The 18,843-nt window shown below is 34.5% G+C and overlaps 1 protein-coding gene across 1 annotated transcript in view; it reads right to left on the bottom strand.

Moving 5' to 3' along the window:
• The window catches only part of LOC142345054 (MFS-type transporter SLC18B1-like), a 38,496-nt gene extending 19,962 nt beyond the window's left edge, over nt 1–18,534 (bottom strand). The window contains exons 1-2 of the mRNA XM_075397137.1: nt 18,039–18,534; nt 14,400–14,555 (exon numbers count right to left, since the gene is read on the bottom strand). Of these exons, the coding sequence (XP_075253252.1) occupies nt 14,400–14,555; nt 18,039–18,534 (652 nt within the window). The remainder of the gene's footprint in view (nt 1–14,399; nt 14,556–18,038) is intronic.
• Nucleotides 18,535–18,843: the final 309 nt, after the last annotated feature.

Genomic DNA, 18,843 nt, shown 5'->3' with positions numbered 1-18,843 from the left:
AAACAATTTCGTATTCGACTCCAATGTTTACAAAAGTAATTGTGTCATCAATCAGGGCTCTTAACAATGAGAAGTATTGAAAATTTGAATGCGGTACGTCCAAGTCTATAATGTCACTGAAGTAGAAAGATGCAACTCTAATAGTTACAGTAGTTTTTAAATCGGAAAGACTTGAGGATAATATCTGTCCGGTGTATTGTCCAAATCGAATGAATAAAGCGTTAGGCTGTTTTATGAATTTGGGTTGCATAGCATAGCATCCTTGAGGTGTATCTAAACAAGATATTAATTAACTTATAGAGTCTAATACAAATAATTTTTTTGATTTTTGAGACAAATTATTTTTTTATGAAAAAGATGATTTTTTTTATTAACAGCTTTAAGGAGGTGCCACCACACTTCGAATGGTTGCATCATTTTGTGGTTGTGGTTGATGTGACGCCAGATTTGGGTATTCTACTTTATTATTTTCTGTATGACAATGCTCATCAATTTTATTTTCTCTTGGTTGATCCTCAACGCATTTGTAAGTTTTTTCTATGGTGCTGTAAGGTTGATAATTACTAAGCGGTAAAAAATGATTGTTGTTCTGTGGGGCCGACGGTTTGGTTTCGTTAGAGAATACCGGTGTAAAGAACGATAAGATACAAAGATTATATGTTGCTCCTAATAGAATTTTCCAAAAACCCATTGTTTTGTTGGATATTTTGTGGATTTCGAACGCTCTTATGATTGTTACGATTACATCAGTTAAGAATTTTATGCACAAGAAACAAGCAAAATAAACTCCAATTTTTTCCAGATAAAAAGTGATGATTCCAAAAGTGCCTTTGAACTGGTTTGTAAAAAATGTAGGTGAAAGAAGAGAATCTAGATAAATTTGTCTGTTAATTCCCATTGCTGACGCATAGATATCTTTTTGGGAATAGTCTATGCTTCTTCCTTCTAGAACTTCTCTTGAAATTTTTGTCAAAACAGATTTTGAAGCTTCCGAATGCAAGATATTGTCCCAAAACGATTTAAGTTGATTTGGTGTGTAAATTCCGGCACGTTGCGATTCGTAACCGGTAAATTTTGGAATAGAACTAATAACTCTTGAAGAGAATATTTTTGGCGGTTGTAAAGGAACAGGTGCTGGCATCAAATGGTACCATGAATTTTCATTATCAATATCTAATTGGTAGGCATTTTTGTAGCCTCCAACACAATCTACTTCGTTTGCAAAAGGGTAGGTTTGTCGAGTAATTGGGTCGACGAACATTGTCCTACCATCATAATGAATAGGAATCCTATCATAACACTGTTCAAGAACCTGAAGTGGTGAGTTTCGTTTTGGACAGTGGTACAGCCAACCTATGCTACCATCTGTGTCTAAGAACATCGAGCGGTTGCCGGTTAACATATATCCAGCTAAACGATTGTTTTGGATAGCCTGCATTAGTATCATTTGTTTTTGAGTTCGAGCAAGTTCGCATTGCTCTATGACCAAACCTTTCCATGCTTGTTTTATTTGCATGTAATTATGATATATGACAAAATCCATTTTTACCGCAAGGTTAAGATCATAGTCTAACTTGTCTTTGTCTAAGTGTTCCCATGCAACAAAACCATTGTCGGATGTTCGGATCTGTTCATCTGAAGGCTTCCTATTAAACCCATTTACACTTAGGCTATTGTCAGGTTCAACACGAAGTTTATGAAAAAATTGTTGAGTTTTTGTTTTATAAGGTTTGCCAGTCTTCATATTAAATCCGCCTTTATAAGAAACATATAAAGAATCTAAATTTGTTCTGTAAATAAATTCTGGTTTTCCACACACCTTTTCTTTTTCATCAATTACTCTAATTTTTATGTCCATTTCAGCAGGAGAATACGTTCCTGGTCCTTCATAGGGCGTCTCCGGTTTTTCATCACTCACTATGAAATACTGTACGTTACCAAGTTCGTTTTCATGTTTTAGCATTTTTGCGTTTTGTGAAAATCTTTTAGTAACTATACAATTTTCCGGTGCCTCCCAATTGTATGCAAAGGGGTCGAGTGATGTCGAATGACAACCTCCTTCTGAGAGGGCACAAGGAAGTTTTAGTCCTTGACTGTTATAGACAGTTCTGTCATTAAGATCAATATCGAGTACAGTTTCTTGCATCAGGGTTTCAAAAGAGAAGTGTTTAATTTGACCACGATTATCACAAGATGTTGATGATTCACCTTCAAGATCAACTCCCTGGTTTTTATAGGAGACAGTTTTTATTCCATGTTTTATGTCAATTTCCATGTCATCATCGTCAAATTCGGTAACAGTAATTTTTCCAGTTTTATTAGCATTTAGGCATTGTTCGGGTGAAACAATAATATCGTATGTTATTATTGGAGCGTTGTGTACAATTGATGAATGGGAAAACATACCACAATTATAACGAATAAGCATTGCAGTGACTTTGCACATAAGAGCTTTAACAAACGTCCGATAAGACCGTTGATAAAGTGTTACATGTGTATCAACCATCTGAATGTTTTCGGGTGTAATTTTGCAAGGAGAAACTTGTGTTAAAGCATACATTTTATTTTCTTTCATTTTAGAACAGTCATAATGAATGACCCTAAGTTTGTTAGATACATCATTAATATCCTCAGTAGCGTTAATAACTATAGAAAGAGTACAAAAGTAGAAAAGACTTATAAGTAAATAAGAAAAATAGAGTTTTTCAAAACAAGGATATCTTTTCATCCTGTTCTTTTTTAGCGCTTCAAGTCGGGAATTAAGGCTATGAGTTGTAGTAATAGGCACTGCCAGTAAATGTTGACTGGATTTATTGCTACCTAAAACAAAGTTAAGTAAATCCGGCTTGATAGCGTGATGGCGGCTTGGCCGAGCGACTAGAAGTTCGCCTATTATTATTATTATTTTCTAAAGTTTGTAAATTAGAAGGTCCTTGTTCCGATGTATTAGGGCGGAGAGGACTTAAATTAGGGTCTAGAGGTATTCTAGAATTGTGCTGTGGGCAAGGAGTTGAACTTCTTGTTCGACTACCGCTAGGTAGGTGTGTTTGGACTGGAGGTGGGTTATCACGACCACCTGAACTTGCTTCGTTGAATCCAGAATCAAAATTGGTAGGTGTTCGGTCAGGGTCGAAGTTCTGCACAGGGGAGTCTCTTCGTATGAAATTATCCACGGGGAAATATTCGGTGTTAGTGGGGCTTTGGAAGGAGAATTTAGTCAAAGGACTATTGAGTTTATTCATCTGACTTGTCATTAGATTATTATAAAATGTGTCACAATTATTTTTATCTATACCATACTCTAGGGTTAACTCTGGTATAGTTTCAGTAGCTGGGTAGTACTCGACTAGGTGATTTCTATGAGCGATCTTCCTGGTGGCCGGGTTGCTATCTAAAGTTAACTCATAGTTAACATTGGTTAGTTTTTTTGTACAGTATAAGGTCCTGATCTTAGTTCATGTAGTTTTTTTGACTTTCCTAACTCAATTTGATGGTTTTCCATTAGAACTTTTTGTCCAACCTCAAGTGGCTTGCCTAATTTGTGTTTGTTTCTATGTTTATGTGCGCGGTTATTGTTTTCTAAGCTCTTTTTATAAGCGTTATTGTATATTTGTTTGAATTGGTTTTCTCGCATAAGCAACGAATTGTTAATAGTCGGTTTTAGAAGTTTGTCAATTTCGGTGTTTTTTGAAGTTTGCAAGGTATGCCTGTGAAGAGGCAGGTCTTTGCAAAACTCGGAAGAGCATGTGAGTTGTGAATTTCGTAGGAGTCCTAACTTAAGTGACAGAGGTATCTGTGGTTTTTGTCCGAACACAATTTCATAAGGTGAGATTCCAGTACTAGCATTTGGAACCGTGTTATGAGAAAAAGCAAATTTTGGTGCCAGTTCGTCCCATTTACCTCGAGCTTGTTCTAGAAAAATTCGGAAATGTGCTCCTAGATGTTTGTTTTGGATCTCGACTTTACCATTAGTCCAAGGCGCATAAGCAGTTCGAGGTGCGGGTGTTATACCTAATTCATGAATGTAACTCGCAAAATCTTGGTTCATGAATGCCGAACCCTTATCATAAGCAAGTTTTTGTGGTATTCCAAAAGACAAGATGAACTTTTCTAAAGCTTTTATGGTGTCTACTGCGTCTGTGGAATGTACGGGGTATACTTGAATGAAACGTGAAAATGAATCGACAATAACTAAACAATGGTGTTTACCGTTCGATGGAGGATTTAAAGGTCCTTTGTGATCAATATGGACCGTATGGAAGGGGAATGGGACTGTATCAGTCCACTTTTCGAGAGGTGCTTCGTGGATATCTCTCCGTTTTTGTTTATTTTTTTGGCATTCAAGGCAATCAGCAATTAGGTTTTCAATCCATTTATACATTCCGGGCCAATAAAAAAATCGTTTTACATTAGCAAGTGTTTTATCTAAACCTACATGACCTGACAGTTCACAATGAGCTAGCTGAAAAACTTTAAAGAACAATGACAGTGGTACACAAATTTTTAAGTATTCAATATCTGGTTCGTCTGTTTGTTGTTGAATACATAAGATGTTACCTACGAAACTAAGTTTCTCAAAGTTATTAATGTACGACATTATGGCTTTAGATTGTCGGAATTCAATTTTCTTTTCATCTTTGTTATTGTTCGTCCTTAATTGGCGAATTTGTTGTATCACTGGGTCTTTTAATTGTTCTTGACAAATTACCGATGTATTTAAATCAACTTCTTTAGAGAAAATTGTCAGTTTATCGATGAGTTCTCTTGCATCTTGCATTTTTGTATTTTCGGGAAATTTTTTCGCTAATTCGGTTTTGTCTATACAAGTGCTATTTTTCACGAGAAAAACTTTATCGTATTCTAGAGGGAATCTGTACTCCGAGTCTGTGGTATTAGTTTGATCAATGTAGAGTTTGTCAAAATCTAATTCCGGTGACTGGTTCTCATTGAACAATTCAAATTCCGAAATTGGGTCAATATTTTGTTCGGTTATCCCTTCATCAGGGTAGGAATCAATTTCTGTATAATGATCAGACGTTTCGTCTTCCTCCTGTTCTGATACAGGGGTTATTTCATGTTTGCGGTGACGCCTATAGTGGTTAATTGATGAACCATACGAGAAATCTTCCGAAATATTGTTTATTGAGCAAAGTCTGTTTTGATTATTGTCGTACTTTTGCTTTACCATTTTGTCATTTTTGAAAATGAATTTGTCGATACCCGTTATGCTTTGTTTTAGGATTGGAAAAAAATCATCTGCTGGTCCCTTTTCGTTATCACGCAAAATGAAGTATTTTTCCTCGTTACCATGCTCGTCGTAAAAACTAATGTCTTTTGGTATCTTTTTGTGTTTAAGTTGATACTTGTCCAGATCTTTAAGTTTCACATTGCGACTTAGGATGTCAGGAAAAGCTAAGTTTTTTCCTTCAGTCCAAATAATTTTCAAGTTCTGAAATTGAGAAATTACTAACTGGTATCTAAAAAATCTGTGAGAAAGTTTTCCTCTTCTACCCCATAGATACATTAAAGGCTTATGGTCGGTGTACACATATACTGGATGGGGAGAACCAATTAGGTAATGCTCATAAGTTTGTAGTGCAGATATTACACCGCAAAGTTCGCGTGCTGTGGTGCTCATTTTTTGTTCCTCTTTAGTGTAAATTCTAGAGTTAAAAGACACTATTCGTTTCCCTTCTGGAAATTCTTGAATGAGAATTGAGCCTACTCCTATGGAAGAAGCGTCTACATGCACGTGGAAAGGGTATTTAGTATCAGGTATTGCTAAGATAGTATCTTCGCTAATCCTGTTTTTAATGTCGTTAAACAGTTTTTCGTGTTCTGTTGTCCAGACAAATTTAGTTTCTGTGCGGGTTAGGTCATAAAATGGTTTGCAGTCAACATGCAAATTTTTGATGTACATGCTGTAGAATCCTAAGCAACCTAGAACTCTCATGACATCACGTTTGTTTTCAGGCGACTTAAGTGCTTTTAAATCTGCTACTCGCTTCTTGACTGGTTGTATCCCATCTTTACCTACTACATGTCCCAAGAACTGTACTTTCCTAAGGAAAAATTTAGTCTTTTCAGGTTGAGCTTTCAATCCTGATTTCCTTAAAAGTTCATGGTACTTGTCAATTATTTCAAACATTTCGGTTTCATCTTGAGCTTGCATGATGGTGTCGTCAATGTAGGTTATAGCTTGTTTTTTTCTAATTAATGGTGCAAAATGGATAGTCATTATACGACTGAAGAAATTAGGTAGACCGCATAGGCCGTAAAATCCGCGTTCAAATGTGTATTGCTTTGGACCAATTACAAAACTTACCAGCTGTTTGGTTTCCTCAGTTAGAGGGACTTGGTTATAGGCTGAACAAAGATCACTGGTTGTGAAGAAATTACCTTTTAATCTAGTTAATAGACTTCCGATTGGTTCGAGTGGCCATGAATATCGACTAAGGTCTGTTATTGAATTCAGATATCGGGCATCTATAACCAGTTTTACTGTGTTCCCCTTGGGTAGGATTATGATTGGATTAATAAATTCTGATCCCATTTCTTTATCATTACCCATTTCCCGGATTATACCTGTTTTACACAGTTGTTCCAAAAGGTTTTCTAGTTTTTCCTGATAATGTAATGGTACTTTGGATGGTCTTTGTTTTGTCAAAGTTGAATTAGGTGAAAGTTTAACATGAAACTTTTGTTTTATCTTTCCAACATCGTATTTGTGTTGAGAGTAAACGTCTTTATTTTTAGTTAAAGTCCTCAGTAACTTGTCTAAGTTTTCGTCATTGATATCAGCTTGACTCAAATCAAATTTTTTGAGAAACGCTTGATCGGTTTTGTCAAATCTGTTAAGTTTTTCTTTGGGAAGTTCAACGGGTCTGATGTTCTCATCAGTTGTTTCTAATTGTGGCTTAAGATCTTTGAGGTCGTCGCTAAAGTCTGTTTCTAATTCGTAGTTGTTGGTAAAATCTTGTTGCCTTTTTCGTTTTTCTGTTTTCTTTTGTTTTTCAGGAGTTTTGCTTGCAAAGAAATTTTGAATTTTTGAAATTTTTGGACCTTGTTTTTCACTAACATGGAATATTTGATCCCAATTAGTGTCACTATTCATTAGGTGGTTTATGAATGCAACGTTGTCAACTACAGAAAATTCTGGGTCTTGTCTAATTTCAATGTCTTCTAAAGTGTGCCCAATAGGACCCTTTTGGATGACAACCTTGTTGTTTAGAGGATTGTTTAGCATTATTGGTAATTCCTTTTCTTTTCTAAAACACTGAACATTGTAAGTATAAATTCCTTGAGCTTGCAGTTCACTTCCAATTACGAAGGAGGTTCCCTTTCTGAAGAATTCATTTGGTGGTCTAATTGATATTACTCGAGTTGATTTTGGTGCTAATGGAAGTTGCTGGTCAAGAGTTACAATTTTGTAAGAGCTAATGTATGGGTAGCTTTTCGTTTGGTATCTAGATAATGTGACGGCTACTTCAGGGTAAGTTTTTAAATCAATTTTTGGAGTGGTTAGGTCAATAGATTTTACTGTAGATTCAAGGAAATCCATTCCCAACAAATTCGGCTTACAACCATCTTTGGCTGAAACCCATGTGTTAACTTCCACTTGATACTTTCCTTCAATGTCGAAAGAAGTTTTGAAGGTAATTTGACCTAGAAGTTTTAGTTTCTCACCATTAACCGCTAAAGTATGATTTTTTGAAGCTTTCATCTCAATGTGTTGTAATTTACATAGTTCAAGATAAGTGTGGTAATTAATTATAGAGCTTGATGCTCCTGTGTCCAATAAAAACTGTGTTTCTAAGCCGTTATTTTTATTTTTGTCTCCGACGGATTGGTATAAATTAATATAAATATGTGAGTAACTTGCTTTGTTATCAGTAGTGTTTATGAACGGAGACCTGTCTAGTTTAAATACTCGTCGTTGTGATTCTCATTATTGTAATAGTCTCTGGAAGTTTCACTGGTAAAGTGAACTCGAGGGCTTCGCCCTTCACTGTTATCTCTTGAATGAGTATTACTGTTTTGTCTAGTAGGTGTCCTATCCCGGTCATGGTCTCTACTCCTATCACGATATCGATTATCTGATCTTGGAGGACCGTTGCTTTGTCTATCCCTACTATTTTGCCTATTGTTATCTCTGTAAGAGTTGTTTCGATAGTTATTTTGTCGTTCCTGTGATCGGTTATCGTAAGAAGATGATCGATAATTGTTTGAAGAGTTTGATGGGTACGGTGATCGATGTCGGTAGTCTGACCTAGAGTTGTTTTGATAATTGGATTGATTTTGGTTATAACTATTTCTTTGTCTCTCCCTAGAATTCCGATTGTCATAATTGTTTGATTTGTAATTTTGTTGACCTGGTGAATGGCTTCTACTACGTTTATAATTATCTGTGAACTTTTCTCGTTGTTGAGGTGGGTTTCGGTTCTCGTTTTTAAAGTCCTTATACTTAAAGCAGAAAGCTATTGTGTGACCTGAACGTTTGCAAAACTTGCAGAATCTAGTCTGGTTTTGTTTGAATCTGGGATTGTCGTTGTTGTATGTGGCGTTTATTTTATGATCTTTCATTAAATTTGCAATTTCTGTGAGTTGGTTTTTTAACCCTTCTATTTCTATTTTATTGTCGATACTACTTGAGGCAGTACCCGTGAATTCACTGCTAACAGAAAAACTTAAGTCTTTAGTTGCTACATGATCCTGTAATTGTTGCCAAGTTGTAGCTGGGTTTTCTATTAACCGCTGATGTGCCTTTTGCTTGAGTGTAGGTGGCGTTAATCCTCTTACAAAGTACTCCATACACTTAGCGTTACGCTGGTCGTTGTTAAAATCTGGATCTGGCCATCCTTTTTCAACTGCTTTTGTTACTCGGTGTGTATAGCTTTTTATCAACTCATCTGGTTGCCTTTTAATACTCTCGACTTCAATTCTTTTCCTATACTTGTCTTTTGCATCAGTAAAACGGGTAATGAACTGATTTCTAACTTCGTTCCATGCTAAACCTGGTGCTAAGGTTTCAAACCATTGGGCTGCGGGCCCACGCAAAACCGAACCAAACAACGCTTTTTGTCTAGCGTCGTATGCTGCTTGCAAATCAGCATCCGCAGGATCTCTTGTTCCTAGTGAGAATTGGATTTTTCTTTGTATTAAACTAAAGAATTCCTGGGCATCTTCAGATGGATCTAAACCTGTAAATTTCTCTAACGCTATGTCGGGGTACGCAACAACGTTCGCGGCCATGTTTTATTTTGGTGTACGAAAAGAATATTTTATACAAAAGTATTATTAGTTTGGGTAATTAGTGTAGAAAATATTTTTGTTATAACAATTATGTAATAAAACGCTAATACTAAAGTAGAAAGTTGAACTGTTTGTTTTGTGTTATGAATTTTATTTGTTTAGGACCGTTTAATGATTGTATTTTAAATTCAAAGTTCTTGCCGTTATCAGTGCTAAAAACTTCAACCCAAGAGTAAATATTGGTTTGCTCAACGGTAAAATTTAATAACCAAGGATAAGTACTTTCAGAGTGTTTAAATTCAACAGAGTATTGGTGAAATCTGTTTATTTTTGAAAATCTAATTTGTGTGACAAATTCTGTTTTTATAAGTAATTTAACTCTATCTGGTAAACTCGGATCGTCAGGAGAAACGTTGATGTATTTGGGTTTAATGATTTTTAAGATTTGTAAACCAAACGGGGGAATTTTATTTTGGTGGCTCATCCACACACAAGATGATAACGTTTATGCTAATTCTATCACACTGTTCTGATTTCTTAGAGCACACAAAAGTTCCTTAAAGTTTGGGTTGGTCCACTTGTAAGTTATGTAGATTTCAGTTTCTGTTTCGCTAGAAGAGTGATGGTAAATGCATAAAAAGTTTCTGTTCTGGTCAGTTAAATAATATGAAACTTTGCCTATTTTGTTATGTACTTTAATACTTATATTTAGATCTTGAACGTTTACTTTAATATATGACATATAAATAACATAGAACAATTGTTTTTGTTGTTTTATTAATGTATTTTTGTATGAAATTACACAAAAGACAGTATAAAAACGTTTAGTACGTAATGTTTAGTACATCAGTAGTAGTATTTTTGTAGCTATTATTGTGTTTAAATATTGTTTCTAAAGTGCTTGAGTCTGTTAATGACCGTATTTTAACATGAGACAACAACTTTTCTATGATAAATTTGTGTAAAAATTGGGTTAAAAAGGCTAGTTTACGCTCTTTTAATTAATTATTGGCTAAATTTTCTGCGGGAATCTCGATCACACTGTTTTTAGTTTTTAACAAAGTTAGTAAATTCTGAAAATTAGGGTTCTCAGATGCATAAGTTATACAAAAATCAGCGGGAGAATTATGTTCAAACACGTAGAAAATAGCTAAGAAAGTAAATCCGTCAGTAATAAACCGTGTTATTTTACCCCTTCTAGTGTTTTCTATTGCTGTTAGATTAAGATGTTCTACAATAACTATTCCAGTTTGGTCCATGCACTGTTTAAAACCTCTATTGGTGAAATTGTACTTGTGAAACCAGTTAAAATGGGGGAATTCTCATCAATTTATGTTATTATCAGGCTAAAAATCTATGTTGGGGGGATAAAATTTAGTTTAAAACCCGTTATTCTTTGTTAAATTAGGGCCTTATTGAGATTTATGTGGTCAAAACTTGGTTAATATTTCCTAATTTTTTGTAAAAATGACGTTATTATGGCTATTTTCTTGAGTATTATTGGTTAAAATTGGATAAGAATTATGTTTTTAAGGCTTAAATGTGATTAGTATTCGTTAAATTATGATAAAAGTGACGTTAATTTTGTTAAGGTCTGGTTAATATTTGAGAATTTAGGCCAAAATGATGTTTATTTGGTTAAAATTTGATTAATATTACCCCACCCGGGTCAAGGAATTGATAAAACAGAGTGAATATTCAACTAAGGAAGGCTTAAATTTAACCAAAATTGGGTTAGTTAATGTGAAAATGCAGCAACGTGTGCTTAAATGTGTATAAAATTAGATATAAATTACACTAAACACGTATTGGGGGGATGAATTCTGGTTAAATTTACGTTAAATTGTTTGAAAATGCTATATTTTGGTCAAAAATTCAGTAAAAATTAGACATATGTTACTCTAAATATGATTTGGGGGGATGATTTCTGGTTAAAAATCGGCTATTTAGTGTGAAAATGCTAAAATTCTGCTGTGAATTTGGTGAAAATTGGCTAAAATTTAGTTTAATTAGGTGTTGGGGCGGTGAAATTTGGATAATTTTTGGTTATTTGGAGTGTATATGCTACAATTTAATCATAAATTTGGTCCAAATCGGGCCAGAAATAGTCTAAACAAGTTTTGTGGGGATAAATTCTGTATAAATTCCGATTATTTAGAGTGAAAATACTAAAATTTAACCATAAATTTGGTCAAAACCGGGTTAGAAATAGACTAAACAGGTTATGGGGGAATGAATTTTGTATAATTTTCATTTATTTAGAGTGAAAATACTAAAATTCAACCATAAATTTGGTGAAAATTGGGTTAAAATCAAATTAAATATGTTTTGGGGGGATAGAATCTGGTTGAATTTTGGTTATTTAAGGTGTAAATACTAAAATTTAACCATAAATTTGATGAAAATTGGGTGAAAATTAGGCTAAATAGGTTTTGGGGGGATGATTTTTGGTTAAATTTTGACTATAAAATGTAAAAGTACTTCAATTGTTATATAAATAAACTAAAAATTGGACATAGATTACCCCCACCCGGGTCAGAACAATTTTACAAGAGCAAAGAATCAGTTGCCTGTTACTATTTTAATGTAAATTTACTGTATTTCGGCCGTAAATTTGATATAAATTACTCTATTTGTTTGTCTATTAGTGTGCTTTCACTTCTGTGGTAGTGGTTATTTGACTATTTTAATCCGATCGGATAGAAAAACAAAAATTCAGGCGTGATTCTTTCCTCTGGGCGCACCAGTTATCAAATTTGGCTGGACTGCTACAGATCACACAATACGGGATCTCTTTATGTATGCCAGTCAAACTTGACAAAAGATATAACAAATCGAAGGCAAAGATATATGCCTAAGACCTGTCTGTGCTATAAGTCTCAATTTAAAGTAGTTGGGGGGCTGAAAAGTTCAATTAATTAAATAGATAGTTTAAATGAACAAGCTTACACTGAGTAGTATTAAACCGGGTTGAGCTGTTAGTCGATTGTGTTGTTGTTAAATGATTGTGTCGTTGAAAACTTCTTCCAGTTGATTTCTCACAAGTATGTTCTGTTGGAAAATTTGCTAAGTTGGAAATCTTTACTAAAATTTCTGTTTAAATTTAGGAATTTATTTTGCAAGAAAAATGAAGCAGTTGTCTGCTGCTCGTCGCTGGCTCTGTTATTTGTCTCTCTAATTTTATTCCGTCCCACTTCGCTGAGAGAAACAATTAATTCCTCTCAGCTCCGTTTGGGCCGATAGGGAGCGAATCACAAACTCACGTTCATAGTGAGGTGCTTCTTAATTTTCCTATTGGCCGAGAAGGCAAGAGAATTAACTCTTTTTTATCTCACGGAAAAATTATTGAAACTCCAAAAAATAATAAAAATCTAAAAAGCTGAGAGCATCAATTATTGATTTCGTAGGCGCCTGTTTTCTGCTTTTCCCCTCTTCTAAAACCTCAACAATTATGGTTTTCTTGGGGGCTTTTTATGAGACTCTATTGTCTTTTCCCCTGAAGCAATCTGCTTCATCTTTATTGAACTTGGGGGGAAAGATCTGCATTGCAACTGTCAAAAGCAGAAGTAATTTAAATCAAAAGAAACTGTGGTTTTACAGGCCGCCTACGTTCAACAATGTACATTTTCTATCCTGGATATAAGCGAGGAGATCCAGGCCTAAAGTTGTGTTATTTAAATAAGTCGAACTGAGTTGTTTAAATACTTGTGTACTGGTAGTCTTAACAAGCGTTAGTTTGTTTAGCGCGCGGCGAAAGAATGGTTAATTAGCGCCTAAATACGTTCGCTCTAATGCGGGATTAATTATCCGCTCATTTGTAACGGCTCTCTTAATACTACACAACTGACCCAAATTGGAACTTAGAATCAGCTATTCTCAAAATTAGAGAAAGGAAAAAAGGAATATCATCAAGATAAAACTTCTACAGCGGTGTTATCTCTTATCGTCCAATGCTAGACAAAACCATGCAGAATTTGACAAAGACCAAAAAACAACTTGAGACATATTTAACTTCTCAATGGTGGAGTTAATAACATACATCATGTACATCCTAGGAATTAGAAATAAATGACTCATCTCAAGGCTTGTGTCCAAACCATTAGGTATGGTAGTGATGAGCTCCCTTGAGAATACAAGACTGTTATTTTTTTTATTTACCTACAATCATCCCGTCATGTGATATTGTGCTCTCCCTTAAGCCACTCATCTCTAATATTAACTGACCTTCCCTTAATTCAGTTGATGAAACTAGATGTATCTTTAGTGCCATGATCAGCTTAGTGGGGCACATAAAGTATTAACAAGACTAGACTTATGATTGGGGCATCTCCACAACGGGAAACCCTCAATCATATTTGTTGTAAAACCTTGTTACCTATCTACATTTTGGTAGACATTCTTGCTCGTTTCCAAACTTTACAAAACTCAACGTAGTGAATTGTTTTACTCATGTTAGATTCCACTAAGATTTCTGTTTTGTTTGCAGATTTGTTCTAACTGAGTTCATTTTGGTCACTCTCCCTTGCCTAACTCTCAGCAAAATTCAGTACTGAGTCAGAGTCTAATTCAGGTCACATTTTGCACTGCATTTGTCTGATTCAGAGCTAATTCAGTGATTCATTCTGAATTATCTTCTGATTCAGAAGAATACAGAATATTTTCTCTGAATTTTGTTCTGATTCAAAGAAAGTCAGATATCACTTTACAGTTGGTTCTGAAAACCTTCTGAATTAGCATGAAAGCTAGATTTTTCTCTGAAATTGTTCTGAATCGACTTTAATTCATTTCATTTTACCTCACAACCTAATTTTTTTTTTTGGTCAATGAATGCAGTCATTGCAGTCAACGCGCAATTATTTAGGGGACAGAGAAAGGAGAATACGAATATTGTCAACCTACTAATCCCTTACCTAAAAATTGTTGAATTTATTAATCACAGTTTTTTTTAAAATTTTATCTCCACTGATTTTAACGTCTGTGGCAATAAGATTATGCAAAAGTTCAGATCTTAGTACGAGCTGCTTTGACAGACCTCGACTCCTATTTGATTTAATTTCCCAATTTTTGATAGTTCTCATACATTCTCGGGATCAGATTTCTATCTTTAATTTTGATGCATCTCAAAAAGTGAACATTTTTTTCATCACCTTGACGAATAGCCACTTTCTCCATAATTAAATATCCAGGATTAATTGCTGAAGATAGTGTGATTCCGTTACATGCTAATAGGATCCCACCCCAAACCACCGACTCAAGTTGAGGCAATATTTTTGGAAGAAAGAAGCCAGTAGCTACAACGGGTGCTGAAATTTTGGGTCTTTCCCACTAGGGATATATGAATTTATAGTCCAGAAGATCAAACAAAAACTATGAAAAGTTTGTAGGAAGTCATTGGTATGTTCGGTTTTAAACCCTATAAACGTTCGGTATGTTGTTTTCCGAAAGCTTCGGTTTTTGAATGGTTTGGAATCATTGGTTGAATGGTTTGAAATCTTTGTATGTTTAGATTATAAGACGTAATAAGTCGCCATTGATCTCAAAATGACATGTAACACTAACAAGGAAGGAGGATCGGTATTGTGCGTCTGCACATAATGTTCACACCAGCTAAAATACGTTTTTGAATTATTTGTCCCAACTGAGGAAGAATTAAAAAAAAACTCACGAAAATCAAATTTTGTTCGAAAAAAATTGGTTTATCCATAAAAAAACGCTTTAAGCTGTAATCAATACGCAAATGAAACCTTGACTCATTGGAGAGCCGATGATAACTGCCATTAGGGAGAGTAAGAAACAAAACAGACAAAGTCAAATAAAACAACAACCATTACTAACGACCAAAACTCAATGCCTATCTATTTTTGTGAAAAAAAATAATGAAAAACTCGAAAAAAATCAGGTTAAAAGCAAACTAAACCAAATGAATGGCATTTTACCAGAAAAGATATGGGAACTGTTTTTATTGAGAATACTTAACAAGTAGAGAGAAAAATAAGGGCAAAGTCAAAAAATAGGTTAACGCTTTTCCGGAACAATTTAATTCAAAGTCATGAAATCAATTAGTTACCAACTGAAATCATTCAATAATTATATTTAATACTTCATGAAAAACCATTGAAATCTGTCATTATCCACAATGCCATTCGACTACAAAATGAAGAAATACAGGAAAAAAGTCGAGCAATCATTTCAATTTCTCCGAAGAACCGGCGTCGAAGCCTATAAGATCAAAAATCTATTTACCAAAAAAAACGAAAAGAATCAATTGCATCTTTTTTCAACACCATTCTGGTGCTATATCACTTGCAATAACTTTAATATGATTATGGGACAAGGCAGCAAAACCGAACCTAAAAAATTGAAAAATGTTAAAAAAAATTAAGTAGAAAACTTAAAAACAATTTTAGTATCAACGCCTAAAAACAATTATATGAAATATTAAAACAACAATTAAGACTACATTATAATTAAAATGAAAGAGAGTGTGATCCTCGTTTTAAAGAGACTATGCTTGAAGATAGCAAAAATATGATTGAAATTGGCAAATCTACTTAAAAACTGGCAAATATTTGGTTTCTCAGCTACTGCTGAGAAACCAATAGTACTTCTATAAATTGAGAACTAGTTTAAAACACAACACACTAACATTTAATACAGGCAGTAGTCAAAATTTCGCAAACATTTTTGTGGAAAAGCGGTTGAAGCTCAAAAACTAAATGGTCTTTGCTAAAATTATACAGCTTTGGCATCCTTTTTTCGTGTAGCCTTGGATTCTTAATAATTAAGGTTTATTTTAAAAATGTTTTGGTCTGTTCCTAACATAAAAAGCAAAAAAGCAAATGATTCTCAAAAGAACACACTACGCCCCATTGACATCCAAAACATATTTGAACTTTTAAATTTCACATCTAAATAAAATCTGATCTTGCTCTTGCTGCCTGTCCAATGAATTATTAAAAATGTACCAAAAGTTACCGAACTAGTTATGTTGACCAAAAATCGGTATAGCAAAAAAAGGATGAGTTTTGGTTTTTATTGAATTATGTTAGCAGAAAATCATTATGCAGCAACTGAAAGCGTTAGATAGTTTCTTTAATTGCTCCCCAGATAGCCAATTACAATGAAAAATTGGACTAATTAGACTCAGTCATCATACTACCAAAAGGACATTAAGGGCTTGAAAATCTCAAGAATTCATTAAATTTATACGAAAACAATTTCTGGTAGCCATGAAAACCATGAGCGTTACTCATTAAACACAATAATATTTCACTAGAGCTTGTTGGATAATAGAGAGATCTCTTAATAGTTGAGCCTTATAATAAGAAATGACATTCTAGTAATTGGGATGAAAAAATTGCAAAAAAATATTTCAGTTAAGACCTACCCAAAATACAATCCCAATCATTTTTTGTCGCAAAACTCGACAATGAGACAAAATTTGCCTTTCTATTGCTGCGGCTTTTAAAAAAACAATTGCTCTGAAATATTTGTGATTTTTTTTTGGCAAACGAATTCCTATTATATCAAAAATAAAAAAAGGGAAGAAGTTTTTTTCCAGAAATTTTTCTTAGGAATCGGGGGAACAATTAGTCTAGAATAAGTGGGATAGAATATGGAAGATTGTGTCAGCAGTTTTATGTCCGCACCGTCGGTCAAACTGGACAAAGTTGGCCAAATAGGCATATTTGATGCCATTTTTGGCGAAAAAAAAGATAAAAGGCAAAATTTTCAAAGATTTAGCTATAAATTTTGCCAAAAAAAGTGGGTTGAAACAGTTCACCAATTCGCTTCTGTCGTTAATTGTAAAACCAACGAGACTATTGTTAACAATTTTATAAAAAATTGGTTAAAATTTTTGCAAAAATATCGGAAAATGTGAACAAAATATTGGAAGTGAGGCTAACGTTCACAAATCATTAAGCCTCCGTAACACCTCGGAAAACGAAAGTTTAAAAAAGTCTTTTTGTATTGAAATTCTATGCTTTTTTTCTAATGATACCACTCACAATCCTCTACGATGAATATATCGATCGGCGAAAATTGCCTGCACAAAGAAAAAAGCCTATTTGAGTATACAGTTCCTACCCCACTAAAGTAGGTCGGAACAAAAACACTCATCTGAAAACAAACAAGAAAAAGTCAGCGAACCGAAACAGGTATGGGCCAGATGGATTTGGGTCACGCTTGGCTCCCGGAAAGCCAGGTTGAGTTTTTTTTTAGTCCTACCAATAAGCATGGTTTGACCAACCTGGGCCGCGAGACAAATAGAATTTGTTCATGGCCATAGAACGAAAGGAAACCACTTTTTAAAATTTTAAATATATTTGTCAAAAGTTAGTTTAAAACCTTTTTTTTATATTTTAGAACAATGTCATCGATTTATTTGACTGTTACACTTAGTCGGTAAAGGTGATAAACAGAATTTTTGTTTTATTTTACTGTTTACTGTTATAGTCTATCGATGTCCGTGATGGAAATTTAGAATTGAAAAAGCAGAAAGAGTATACTGAAGGAACACAAAAAGTCACTTTCTAGATTGACTCTCTTTTCCAACAAATATTTTAAAACTTTGTTGAAATTGTTTTTATTCGACAATTTCCGACGTCTGAAACCAATCGTACCGATTATTTCGGGCGTCTTGATTATCTCATAGAGTCAATTTCTTGTGTATAAAACCGAACATACTGTCCTTTTCTTCGATTTTAAAACGGCCATACCCACAATTTTCCTCCCCTTTCAAATCTAACAATTTCTAGAGTGTGGTATACTATAATGGGAAAGACCGAATAATTGGGCAAATATTGCGAGAATTGATCCGAGACCCTTCTCGACCAGTAACCCAACTACTGTACCCGTAATGAGGAAAACAACCGAATAAGTAATAAATATAAAACCCACATTTGCTGGGCTGAGTTTCATGACGTCTTCAAAGTACAGCGAATATGTTGTATCGCGAATTCCAGGTGTGCAATATAACAATGCAATTGGAATTGCGACACTCAAAGTTGAGGCGTTGCCTAAAAATTGAAAATAGTGGGGAGACTTAGACTTCGGTTCTGTTGCGGGATGTTTGTCAGTTGGTGGGATAAGTGCTATTCCCAATATGAAAGCAAGGAATTCAAGGGATCCAACTAGAATGAATGGGCATTTGTAACCACCCAGTGGTAAAAGGAGGCTTCCGATTGGTGGACCAAGACACAAACCACAACCAATAGACGTCTGGATAATTGTGTTGATCAATGCGGCCTTTTCTGAGAACATTTGAACTGCTAATGGCATCACTGTACTTCAAACTCCCGGCAGCGTTTTCCCCTCTTCTTGTCATGATCAAAAATCAAAATAATTTTGGGATGAAATTATCTCATGACGGAATTAGTTGCACTCAATTTCAACAAAAAATCAGTCAACATTTGTTTTGTAGAAAACTTCAGATAATCAATTTCTGATATTTGACATTAAAGCTGAATCTGCATTGCAGTACTTTAGAGTAAAACCAGGAGGCTCAGTAATGTGCGTACGCACATAATGTTCCAACCCCGCTCATCAGCATTCTTGACTTAATTGGCTACCAAATAATGAAGAGATAGA

The sequence above is a fragment of the Convolutriloba macropyga genome, chromosome 8 (genome assembly GCF_964194025.1).
Source record: "Convolutriloba macropyga chromosome 8, txConMacr16.3, whole genome shotgun sequence".
Classification (NCBI taxonomy): Eukaryota; Metazoa; Xenacoelomorpha; order Acoela; family Convolutidae; genus Convolutriloba; species Convolutriloba macropyga.
Note: the sequence above shows the minus strand (reverse complement) of the source record. Positions and strands in the feature narration are given on the sequence as shown.